Below are 14,118 nucleotides of genomic sequence, written 5' to 3'. Positions count from 1 at the left end.
ATGTTTCTTAAGATCAAAGCAATTATAGTTAATTGGAAGAATCATTTATAATAATAATAGCAAAGTCTTATATAGCGCACAAATCTACCAAACAAGGTACTCAAGGCGCTGAGTTTATACAAACTTTCAGAAAGATAGGTTATAACAGTGATGAAGTCTCAGAACCAATTAGTTAGCACCTTATAAGGGTCTATACAAGGTGCTATGGCGCATACGGCAGCCACAACCAGGAACACCGGGGCGAACCCCTTCTCTTTTTGATTAGTGCACTGGGTTCTTTTACATGCGTTACACAACACATGGGACCAACGACTTTTACATCCCATCCGAAGGACAAAGCAATGGTTAAAGGAACACGTTGCCTTGGATCGGTCGAGTTGGTCTTTGAAAAGCGTTTGTAACCGTTTGTTATAAAATGCATATGGTTAGAAAGATGATTTAGAAGTAGAATACAATGATCCACACAAATTTGCTTCGAAATTGCGTGGTTTTCCTGTTACTTTGCGAACTAACAAGGTCGGCCATTTATGGGAGTCAAAAATTTGACTCCCATCATGCCCATAAATGGCCGACAGTGTTAGTCGACAAGGTAAAAGGAAAACCACGCAATTTCGAGTGATACTTGTGTGGATCATTAAATTCTACTATTAAATTATCTTTCTAATCATATGCATTTTATAAAAAAACGGTTACAAACGCTTTTCAAAGACCAACTCGACCGATTCAAAACCACACTCTGCTGGTCAGAAACACCAGAGTCTGAATTTGGTGCTCTTAACCGCTCAGCGGTTAAGTTCAATTGTCAAATGAAGATATAGGAATACAACAATCTACATTTTTAGTAATTACCAATAGTGTCCAGTATATAAAAACATATAAACACAGATCAAACCTAGTTTGAAACATTAACTAAACTACTGTTTAAGAACTAACTACAGATAAACAATCTTAGTCCGGTAAAATTAACTCTCAATAAATGTCAAACAGGAAAAACATTATATTTATCTTTAAATCACTTTACACATGTTCCTTAACATCAAAGCAAATTCAGAAAGTTTAACACATCAGTCCAAACTTCTTTTTACTAACTACAGAAAAAAAAATCTTGATTATAGAAAATAGACTTAACTTCCTTTATTGGTTAATACCAAACAAATGTTTATATTTGTATGACTTGATCATAATGTACACTTGTTTCTTAACATCAAAGCAATCACAGTCAATTGGAAGAATCATTTATAATAACAAGTTCAATTGTCAAATGAAGATATAGGAATACAACAATCTACCATTATAAAGTTATGTCATCAGAAATTTCAATCAATTCTGTGATCAATGGTGTTTATTGATTCAGAGTCAAATATTTCTAGTTCTACTTTTTCCACACCATGATCAGACTATTGTGTCTACAAGAGCAAACCTACTTCACAGTTGCCATGTACTCTAAAAACTCCTGACTCAGAACTGACCCCGACTCTAGATCCAATTAGACCTGACCAATGTTTGGATCAATCTGACCCATATTCAGGGTCATCCAGGAGTATTAAGAGTGCTTAGTATAAAGCCATCCAGCTTACCAGGCAAGTTGGAGGAACTCCATGATTACTCATCCTGACTCTAGATCCAATTAGACCTGACCCATGTTTGGTTCAATCTGACCCACATTCAGGGTCATCCAGGAGTATTTAGAGTGCTTAGTATAAAGCCATCCAGCTTACCAGGCAAGTTGGGGGAACTCTATATTTACTCATCCTGACTCTAGATCCAATTAGACCTGACCCATGTTTGGATCAATCTGAACCACATTCAGGGTCATCCAGGAGTATTTAGAGTGCTTAGTATAAAGCCGTCCAGCTTACCAGGCAAGTTGGGGGAACTCCATATTTACTCATTCTCAGATTGTAATGTCAGTAAGTTGGTCAACAACTACATACAAGGATTTCAAACTTTGTATATCAGAGCTACAATCAAGTTAAGTTTGATGAACTAAAAATATCTGTCTAGTCATAAATTACCAAAGAGCCGACTAGCAACAGGTTAGAAACAATTCCAAATGTGTTTCCAGTTGATGTCTGTTGCAAAGTCTTTCTGGTAATTGTTTCAAAATTGGTATCAGAGCTGACCTTTCAATGCTCCTTGTTTGCTTACTATACAACAACAAATACTACAAATGTATTACATTTGCAATACAATACAATTAGGCCATACAGCATCATAAGAACATACAATTAACAAGGTAAACCATTGTTCCTTTGCAAGTCAACAATGATGTTTATAAAATGAATTCTGCTCAACTAGCACAGCATGTTATATTTCTGATTACAAATCAGTGAAGTAGACTTGTCAATCTTGAACAGACAATTTCTACCATCACAATTATATGGTCCCTGCATGTGACAATTTGTTGGCATTTTACCTAAAATCGCAATCATACAAAATCCTGAAGCTAAAAATGGTTCAACAGTAGAGAAAGATAAAGAGTAACAAGACAAAACGGTTGTTCTTTTACAAATCAACCATGACAGCATGGAAACCAATTCTACTCAGCTAGCAGAGATGTTATTTTCTGATTACAAGTCATTAAAGTATACATGGTCAATCGTGAATAGACAGGAACAACAATAAAGGGACCACTCTTCTACCGTTACATTAACACTTTTTCAAAGTGGTTGTCAAACCACCAGTAAATGTTTGAATGGACATGCAGGCTTATACTAAAAAATGTTTGAATTACTCTCCAATATCATAAAAACGGGGGAGGGCAAAGGCTAGTAACATTTCTCATGGAAGAATCCGAGGGTGATTTCGGAAAAAAATTAAACTGTAAAAACATGAAAAAAATCGAATCAAATTAGTTCCAGTGAAAGCCTGGAGGTGTTTGAAGAAAAGTTAATAAAGCATCTGTACGGGATAGCCACAACAGGCGTTTGTACAGTAGCTGGCAGATGCAGATGCAGATGAGTTCACTTCATGATTCAAAATAAAACAATTGTGTGAATGTATTACTGATATTATTGATCAATTGAACTAATTGTGAGTTTCTAATTTAAACTGATCAGATTATTATTTGATTGAAGAATGAAAAACACACATCTTTTTTTAATTCTATATTGATTTTTATTGTCAATGTACATGTTGTACTTGTAGCATTTGTTTCTCTTACCAGTATCATCATAATCAGATAACATTACACATTGTTATAAATCTTCACTGAATCACAGTCAGCCACTGCAAGCTGCTGACCATCTGATGTCAATGAGATTCCATATGGGTTGTACATACCCTGAGCAATACAGCTGAGAAATCTACCCTGAGTGTCATACTGATGAATATGACCACTGCTCTTATACCCATTGCCCACTGCAATGTAGATAGCTGAGCTGTCACAGCATACACCTCTGCAGGATTTAACCTGTTGACTATCAATCTTTGGATAGATGCTGATTAGTGTAGCACCATCGACTCCAACAATGTCTACTTGTCTGTCATCATCACTGACTACTACTCTGTCCTTGCTGTCAATTGCCAAGAAGCAAGGTTTTGTCTGAACTGAAACAGTGTCTATCAGTGAACCATCACTGGATCCGTGTTTAGTTATAACTGACCTCCCCACATCCCCGACCATGATTGTATCCTTTATGACTGCTACACTGCAGAGGTTTACTGGTGTCTTGCCCACTTCACTATGAGGCACTGTGTGGAATTCAAACATCGTGTTGCCATTCCTATTGTACATCTTGACAGAGTTGGTCACATCCACAATCACTAACTGATTCTTGAATGCAGCAACAGCCATTGGACCTGAAAAATAAAAGAACAAATACAATGATAATTTATTCGCAAATTACTTTCAATCTATTTAATTTGATGATTGTGAAAAATGAAAAAGATACAGTTGCTTTATTAAATTTTCTCCTATATTAGAAAAGTCTGTATTACTTTGCTAATAACTCACAAAGCACCTACATGTACATGCAACTTTGAAATACAGTAGGACAATAAAGATGAATCTGTTCATACTAGCAAGGTGACTACTATCAAGAGAACTTTGGTTTTGAAGATAGTCTCGTTGACTCTTATTTTCAGTCTTTACTTAAATTGCATTAATCGCTGTTATTTATTCAATCATTTAAAAATAGAAACTTCTTTGTTGATGGTGTTGAATAGAAGAATGTAAATATTCAGAATGACAGTAGATAGAGTGAATTCGGGGATCATGTAGAAAGTATGTATAACAACAGCACTAGCCTGCAAGGTCATTTAATCAATCTCATACATTGGAAATGATTTAAAATAAAATAAAATTAACCCAGGCAATACATGGCGGAGTGAACAAAAAACTGAGATATTATAATTGTTTGAATTATAAATATAAAAAAAACATTTAAAACCTATGCAGGGGACAAATGTCAGCATGACAATGACCAAAGGGGCCTTGCAACCAAACAGGTCCCTCACTGCAGGGTTTTAATGATTGATTTGAGTTGATCAATTTGATTAAACTTTTTCAGATTTGGTTTCAGTTTTGGACAGTAGTGACTTATTTTCACGAAATATTGTTCGACTGACAACTAATCAACTGCAGCTTTTAAAAATGTTTGAACTGAGAGTTACAGCATAAATACACCTCTAACTAAAGACTTAAATTATAAAGGACTTACGTTGTGGTAGTTTGATAGTTTTCTTCTGGTGTCCCTCAGTGTCGTAGATTACCACTCTGCTTTTCCCTAAGTCTGCCACTGCTATCTCATCCCCAGGAATACAGGCGTCAATATCCCTAGCCGCACCGATTCCTTTATCATACTCCAAACAAAGCTCCCACCTTGGCTTCTTCATAATCAGATTACCAAGGGAGATGTCACAAACCCCTGGAGTGAATCTCAGATGGGAAGGGGTCAGATCTATCTTGGGTTGATTTTGATCTCTGAGTTCCTTCAAGTCCTGACTGATAGTAGAATAGACTGCAAGGAAGTCAGGAGCTAATGAATTCTTGCTGAAATCTTTGGCGCTCTGCAATGATTGCTGTATTTGCTGCAAGTTCACATTCACTGCTTGCTCAAATTCCTCCAATTTCTTGTTCCGATCTTTAAGGATGGTTTTTATTTCATCCATGATGCGACTCTCTTGAGCTGTTACCTCAGCCCTGATTTCATCAGCTCTGTTCTTCAAGTCTGCCATGGTTCTCTTAACTGCAATGTTTAGGTTGTCTTTCATTGTTGAGGCAATTGCTTGAGATTTTGCAAGCTTCTTCAAGGTTTCTTCAAGGGGAGTAAAGAGTTGAGCCAATGACTGTTTGTATGTGGATGAGGCTTGGTTGCAGTCAATATACTCATGTTGTGGATTACAGTGATCTATGACAGTGCAATCTCTACAAATCATCACATCACATGTTGTACAGTAGAACCTCATCACTTCACCTTCATGAGTTTGGCATTCTGGATGGCGTTTTGGTTTTCTGTCTTTGCTTGCAATCTTCCCATCACTAATGTCTTTCAAAGTGTTTACTGTGTGGCTTTTCTGGTGCACTTTGTAGCAGTTTGCACAAAAGATTGCAGGGCAGTCAAAACAGAAATGAGTTGCCTCATTTTTGTCCTTACATAATTTACAAACCCACTGGTTGTCTTCAGATAAGCTGACCAGCTTCAGTTGATCTGCAAGACCAGTTATGTTGAAGTTAGTCTTGAGAGCTTGAACATCTTTCTGATGAAGTTGTGTCTTTTTTAGACACACAGGACAAATAAGCATCGTAGCATCTTTGTAGTTGGTAGACTGGTATTTCTGCAAACAGATTTTACAGAAGCTGTGCAGACAGTCAAGAACTCTGGGATCATTATATTGCTCGAAGCAAATACCACACTCCAGATGACTCTGGACAATTTTCTGAAGAGCTGAAACCTTTGGTGGGTTTGACGAAGCCATTTTATCTGAAAACAAGGACAAAGGAGCAAAACAATACTTTTAAATAAGATTAAGCATTTAGTTTACCAGAACCACTTTCACTGTACGACTTTAAACTAACAGATATAAGCATAAGACAAAAAAAGCACCTTGTACCCAGTAGTTTGAATTTCTAAAGAAAAGTACTTCACCATTCACCAATATGTGATAAGCACTGCATACTCAGTGCTTTCCACTGAGTGATGCAGACACAAATCACAAGCAACCTACTCAGGTTGGATTCGAACCCATGACCCACAGCATCCGAGAGCTGATAACTAAACTACTAGCCCACTGAGCATCCCAGCACAGAGTGATGAGAATCCTGTAATTCATGCCTAATAAATGCTGATCACACATCAGTGTTTGGTCAAACCCATCGACCTATTGAAACACCAACCAATTTAAAGATATGATATTATTTTGGGTATTTGTCCAAACTCTTAAATTTTGTGTACATTTGTATCCAGAAAAAAATGTACCTATGTTTAAGATGTTATCAAAAAGGACATCATTTGACCAAAGCTAAACATGAAATGTCCAGAGAATGTTAAAAAATTAAATGTACATTGATTTTTTTTATGCCAGTCTATCCTACACAACACTTTTTTCCTCAATAAACTTTAAGTAAATGTTGAGACTTGTATATAAAAAAAATAATTGGGTTCTAAAATTCAAACCAATAAGTCTACAAGACACTCAGACACCCCTCTGACTAACACCATGACATGAGAAACATGTAAACTGAAGATGAGGTTGAGTTTCTAAATTCAAACCAAGGAGTCTACAAGACACCTAGACACCCCTCTGACTAACACCATGACATGAGGCACATGTAAACTGAAGATGAGATTGAGTTTCTACATTCAAACCAAGGAGTCTACATGACACACAGACACCCCTCTGACTACACCATGCCATGAGGCACATGTAAACTGAAGATGAGATTGAGTTTCTTAATTCAAACCAAGGAGTCTACAAGACACCCAGACACCCCTCTGACTAACACCATGACATGAGGCACAGGTAAACTGGAGATGAGGTTGAGTTTCTAAATTCAAACCAGAGAGTCTACATGACACCCATGCAAACCTCTGATTTAAACAAAAACGTTGCCTATGAATTAATAACTTTTCAACAATGCTGAGTGCGTAGTTAAAGGCTAATTCCTGAAATAAATAAATAAATAGTTACATGTAGGCCTATCAAAGCCCAGAGTTTTGAGCAAAGGTTTAATAAATTTTGTAATTTGTACTCACCTTGTCCCTGTGTACTGTAAACACTATCAAATATCGCTGATCACAGCTATACGTACTACTGAGGTCTTCTCACGAACAATGTTCCAAGCGAAAATGCAATGGCGACAAATTGTTTTACCTTTTGACTCCAAGAGTCACGTAGCAGATATTTACAAAAGGTCCTGGTACAGCCGGGTACAGCAAATAAAGAACAAACAATCCAGTTGTGGACTTTCAAGTTGGTATATCCGTGAAGTTTAAAATACTTGAAGCTAAACCTATTGTGGTGTGTTTGTACACGAACTTTTAACTAAACTTGACGTGAACTTTCATGAAGCAAGTTACCCTTGCTGTTTGCCTGCGCTGCGCAACAAGATTTGATATCTATAACATAGGTGTAATGCAAATATTAAAAGTAAGCAAGACAGATAACAACTTGTCCATTGTCTGGTCACGTATTTGATGTTATTATACTTTAAGATGTTTCATCATTTTTTCTTTTCTAAAATTTCTTGAATGAACAGTAGAAACTGAAGTTCCCTTTGATGTTTTAAAGAGACAACGACAAGGATTTGTAAAGATACTGTACACTTAAAGACACTGGACACTATTGATGATTACTCAAAATAATTGTAAGCGTAAAAACTTACTTGGTTATGAGCAAAGAAAGTTGTTGATAATACAAAACCATGTGAGAAACGTCTTCTTGTGAAGTAACACAGTTTTTGAGAAAAAAGTAAATGCTCACTAAAATACTTGAATTGATTTCGAGACTTTAGCTGAGGTCTCAAAGTCAAGCATCTGAACTGAAAGCACACAACTTGTGTGACAAGTTTTTTTTTTCCTTCAATTATTCTCTCACAACTTCGACACCCCATTGAGTTTTATTGTTAACAGTTTAACAGGTTTGTTATTTTATGCTGATGTTGAGATACACCAAGTGAGAAGACTGGTCTTTGACAATTACCAAAAGTGTACAGTGCCTTTAAATGAACAGTGGAAACTGAAATTCCCTTCAATATGTTTTAAAGAGGTGAAGGCAAGAATGTGTCAAGATACACTTATTCAGAGTGAACCAATTCATCACTACTTCAAATGTAAGATTCATTTGTATGGCACTTACCATTCAATGTGCAAATATAAAGAGGAGCTTTCTTCTTGTTCCTTTACTTTTACTTTAGTTCCTTCCGGCACCAAGTCTTTGAAACAAATCAAAAAGAACAATAAATCAACGTTGAATTGATTGAAGTTGTGATTAAAACACTGTACATGTAGGTATTCTATAATGTTACTTATAAAAGAGATGTTTGGTAAGTTTAATTCACTTCTTTGAAAAGAAATTGAAGTGTTATCTTCCAAGTTTCAAGACTGATGAAGAAGGTGATGAACACAAATCCTAAAAAGAGGACAAATTGTGAATCTAGACAACAAGCCTATATGTAAATGGTGTTATATTTGAAACATTCAAGACAGACATTATTTATTTTTGTCTAAAGATTGGATGAAGATTAAATTATGAATTTGAAGGACCATTTGGAGCTGGAACCAATGAACTCCAGTCAGTGTGGCAAAGGTTGTGGAAATTATCTTCTTTTAATTTACAACGTTTAATTAATTACACTGTATATGAGTTTCATATACATACATGTACATTTACAATATACATTGTACAGTGAACAACAGTTCTTTCATTTCATTCGTTTAAGACGAACAAAAACAAAGTGCCTATAGAGCGCTAATTGAACCAATGACCACAGAAAAAAATGCAACCCCCTCTACCAACTGAGCTACATGTAGGTGGTAGTCCACCTATTTTGTCAATATCCTTTGCTTGTGGGTGCCAGTCATAAGCCATACAACCTTTAACTGGAAAAAAAAATCTAATTTGGTGCGGTTAGAACTACAATTAGGTAGACAGGTCCGCTGTTCTATGTGGAGAGTGAAGTGTGTTAGGAGCGTGGCGCTTCAATCTTTGTCAACACTAAATGAATTAGTTACTAAACTTTTTCAGAGTCTAATGCCCTCCAAAATAACGACAATTCACGGCAATATTGTTAGATACATAATAAATGTCCGCTGGTATGTTACACTACCTTTTCGGTTGAAAATGGTTGAGATAATCATCGAAAAAAAATCACTAGAAAGTCCCGCAAAACACAGACCTACCAACCCCGTGATCACAATATACAACGCACGCAGCATGCAGTCACAAAGTCTCCAATAAAGGCTCCTAGTCTTTTTACTTTGCATTCTATAATAAAGGCAAGAAACATTGAATGCTAGAACGCCCTCTATTGTCGAAATAACGCAGTGCATTACGCGATACCGCCTTGACCAAAGACTGCAGATGTCTGTGCATACTTAAACCGTACAACAGCATAGTCTATGCTGGTACGCACGCAATAGCCGCCCACAGCGTGGTCTGCGAAGCATATAGTTCCTCGGTTTGTTAGTCAAAAATCAATAATGCTGTGATGAAGACGCATTGATTTTGATCACATGCGCAATGGGAAGTTGCATCTTAAACAGCCAATAGGCTGGGGCAGCAGCGGCAGTTTCTTTTGAGGTTTTACTGTGCACTCGCCGCGCGGTCGTGAACTTCTCCGGCGGGCCGGCAGCTGATGGCGAAAACACAAAGAACAAGCAGACATACTTGGTTGTAAAATTTATTTTGTTTAATAGGGCAACTCAAAATGATGAAACTACATAACGACGACGGCTTTTCTAATACTCAAACACAGATTTCTTTTAAATAATTGGACACTCTTTTGGTATTTTCGATATCATTTAGGAACATCAAAATTTTCAAATCATCGAAATTTTCGATATATCGAAAATCCGGTATTACGATATGATTATAAAAGTGACATCGGCGATTTCGATGTCAAAAAAATATCGAGTTTTTGAGTATTTTCAATATATCGACGGACGTTACCCCCCCCCAAAAAAAAATAAAAATAAACATGTTAGACGGCGAACATCAATATATTTTTTCCGGCCTGATGAAACACGGAGCGCCGGAAAAACTCGGGGAAAATCTGAAAAAAGCCGGAATTCCGGCAATAGCCGGAAAACTGGCATCCCTGTTATAAAAGATGCCCATTATCGATTATACATACATCTTGTGTGTTCAACATTTTAAACGAGTTTGGAAAAACCCTCAAAAATGAAATTCCATTATAGGGCCTAACCTGTTGATTTCTTTTTGTGTGTGAACCCAATTAGTTTGTTTGTCACGCTTAAATGTGGTTGGTCAGAACAAAAATCGCCTAAATTCACAGATTTACGAAAAACTTACACGGTCAAAACTTATCATGATGGTACATGTACATGTACAATAAAACATCCCTTGAAATATACTGTCTGAAATATCATCTATGATGAGAAATAAATAAAACTAATTTCATGTTTTGAGTTAATAACTCAGTGGGCGTTTTATCAGTTTTGATTAAATAATGATTTTTCCACTATTTTCTCATGTCAAAGATGGCCGATCGATGCCAAACTTCTACAGGTGTGTCAGTTCATGTTCATGGTGGATCACATAAAGTGCTTACACTGCCAGCAACTGTTTAAGTTCGTTAGCAAAAAAAGAATCTGTAATGTTCCTTTAATGACTGCGTTTGATTAGCTTCCCTGGGTCGACCCAGATCTGCCCCCGGTACATTCAAATAGCTTTGACGTCATTTCAGGGGTTCACCTGGGTCAGCCCCAAGTGCCCTGCTTGTGGATAGGTCACTCTGGGCTGGCCCAAGGTGCATGGATGTCACCACGAGAGGGTGAGTGATCGTTTTGATATGCTCTTGTCAGGTGCTCACCCGAGTGAACACCGCGGGTCGACCCAGGGAAGCTAAGCGAACGCACTCTACATGTAAGTTACAGCTTGACAAAAAAACAAAAACAAAAAACTACAAACTGAAATCATGGGATATCTTTAAATCGGTATTCTAAAGAGTGCGCCTATACTTTCATCCAATGTATACAATATTCACTGGATGTGCTCCGACAGTAGCAACAAAGCTAGACATACTTCAAACTGTTTTCGTGTTTAAAGTCCAAGTCCATTATCAATAGCCATACTCCAATAAACTGATAATCTAGCCATTGATCATTATAAATGGTTGTTTGTTTGATCTTTGACTATAACAGCAAGTAGCTCTAGTGCACAGTTTGTACATCATTAGCCCTGTACCTATATTACGTCTTATTTATTTGTTGATTTTATCTGGACTGGAAAAACCACAGTTGGGAAATCTAAGAGGTCGTTCACACGCCGTACTAAAGTTGGTCTAAGTCCACTTAGACCGGTTCGGGTTCAACATTGTGCGTGTGAACGCAAATAAAGTTAGACCGGATCGGGTCTAAACCCCAAAACTTAAACCGTCCAGCGAGGCGGTCTAAGTCTAAACCAGTTCGGGTTTATCTTTTAACACTGCGTGTGGACAGAATGACCTCCGGTTTTAACTCACAACGGACGACCCATTGTGTGGTTCAATGCACACGCCCGGGACCCGGAGTGCTTGTATACGGTTTCTGTTGTCTCTGATGCCGAAAAGCACCGAGTATTTATAATTATATTACTTTCTTGCCGCTTACCGAGTTGGCGAGACCCTCTCGATCGGTGTACGCAGTTTAACACAGGCCCACGCCCATGATTTATTAAATTCTGAAACAAAATTATATTTTCCAAGCTTTTTTTGTTGCCAACAATAAATTGAAACTGTTTTTCATGCGTATACTACGAGCGCAGCGAAGAAGCATATTTTTTAATGTTTCTCACATGCACAGCGCTGCCATCCCATAGTGATCACTCTCTGATATCCCATAGTTATCCATCACCGATCCCGTGGATGTGCCTCTCTATTGCCGTCACCGTTACTAGCGTGCTGTACTTTCAATCTAGGAGAATGAACTGCAGTGGGTGCGAGGCTGGGTGTAGGGGAAATTCCCTTCGCCAGCAATATCACCACGTTGTTGGGAAGTTGGGAAAATACTGCAAAGTACATGTATTTACGTAACTTGCACGTGTGTAGTTATGTTTATGAACGAATCGGAATAAAAATCGCGGCACCAGCTTTTGAGAGATCGCAACTTCCAATCGATTGAAGTACAAACTAAAAGTATTTATTAAATCGGAAACAGTGGTATAAAACACATAAATGAACGTGTTCTGTTTCATGGAATATGGACAATATTTTGGTGAGTTTTCTCTCCGGTTTGTATCAATATTTTGTTTGTTTAAAAAAAGAATTCGAGTCGTGTTCATGTTTGTTTTAAGTGCCCATATCCTCCCAGCGGAAAAACTGTTTTCCGCGTTCGATCGAGCCATTTTTATCCGATAATATGTTCTGATGATCATCCAGGGCATGAGGCACTCAGTATATCGGCATGCTCGGTGCGTGAATCTGATGAATAAAACCGGATGTTAGAGCAATGGGGTCGCGTCTACTTTGACCTCTTAAAACTGAAGATAAACCAGATCGGGTTTAACTCTGTGCTGTCTGAACGCAAGGGGTTTTTATTTTTACGACCACCCCCGCTGCTCGTAAAAGTTAAACCGGTTCGGGTCTAAGTTAGTACGCTGTCTGAACATACCCTGAGAGACAGCACCACCTCATCTTGAATACCATTTGAATATTAACATAGGAAGAAAATAAAACCCCAAACTGGAGTCTCATTTAGCACAACAGTTTTTTGTATGCATGGGTACCAATCTGTCTTGAAAGAGGGGGGCGGGGACATCGTTAGTCATAGCAGTTATGGCGTGGGGCCCGAGGCCCGCTTTAAGGCCCTGAAGATGTTTAGGTCGTAGATGCTCTCTGGTGCGAGAGGGTGAGTGATCGTTTTGATTTGCTCTTGTCAGGGGCTCACCCGAGTGAACACCGCGGGTCGACCCAGGGAAGCTAAGCGAACGCACTCTACATGTAAGTTACAGCTTGACAAAAAAACAAAAACAAAAAACTACAAACTGAAATCATGGGATATCTTAAAATCAGTATTCTAAAGAGTGCGCCTATACTTTAATCCAATGTATACAATATTCACTGGATGTGCTCTGACAGTAGCAACAAAGCTAGACATACTTCAAACTGTTTTCGTGTTTAAAGTCCAAGTCCATTATCAATAGCCATACTCCAATAAACTCATAATCTGGCCATTGATCATTATAAATGGTTGTTTGTTTGATCTTTGACTATAACAGCAAGTAGCTCTAGTGCTCAGTTTGTACATCATTAGCCCTGTACCTATATTACGTCTTATTTATTTGTTGAATTTATCTTGACTGGAAAAACCACAGTTGGGAAATCTAAGAGACAGCACCACCTCATCTTGAATACCATTTGAAAATTAACATAGGAAGAAAATAAAACCCCAAACTGGAGTCTCATTTAGCACAACAGTTTTTTTTAAATGTTGAATTAAGAGATCTTTTTATGCATGGGTGTCAAACTGTCAATCTGTCTTGAAAGATGAGGGGGGGGGACACCACACACCATCAAGTCATAGCAGTGATGCTATACATGTATGAGGCATCTGGGGTTCACTTTAAACCCCAAACTGGAGTCTCATTTACATGTAGCACAACAGTTTTAATGTGTTTAATGTTTGAATTAAGAAATTTTTGTATGCATGGGTACCAATCTGTCTTGAAAGAGGGGGGGGGGGGACATCGTTAGTCATAGCAGTTATGCCGTGGGGCCCGAGGCCTGCTTTAAGGCCCTGAAGATGTTTAGGTCGTAGATGCTCTCTGGTGCAATCTAGACCCTTTCAGACATCTTTTGACCCTTTCAATTCATCTGAAATGATTTAACCCTTTGGTGCACCAAGACAGTCGCTAGCGTCCACCAAAACAGTAATTGTTGAGCTTTCGTTTGGTGTGTTGTTCAACAGGGGGTGCTATTGCAAATTATTGAGAAAAACATGGTTTGAACATGTCTTTGTT

The 14,118-nt window shown here is 37.8% G+C and overlaps 1 protein-coding gene across 1 annotated transcript; it reads right to left on the bottom strand.

The window, feature by feature from the left end:
* Positions 1–686: 686 nt before the first annotated feature.
* LOC139936271 (E3 ubiquitin-protein ligase TRIM33-like) lies at positions 687–7,260 on the bottom strand. Its single transcript, XM_071931060.1, has 3 exons — positions 7,197–7,260; positions 4,662–5,924; positions 687–3,801 (listed from the first exon to the last, which is right to left on the bottom strand). Exons 2-3 carry the CDS (start codon positions 5,917–5,919, stop codon positions 3,188–3,190), a joined length of 1,872 nt encoding a protein of 623 aa, XP_071787161.1. The 5' UTR covers positions 5,920–5,924; positions 7,197–7,260; the 3' UTR covers positions 687–3,187.
* Positions 7,261–14,118: the final 6,858 nt, after the last annotated feature.

This window comes from Asterias amurensis, chromosome 4 (genome assembly GCF_032118995.1).
Source record: "Asterias amurensis chromosome 4, ASM3211899v1".
NCBI lineage: Eukaryota > Metazoa > Echinodermata > Asteroidea > Forcipulatida > Asteriidae > Asterias > Asterias amurensis.
This window is presented reverse-complemented; position numbering and strand designations above follow the sequence as displayed.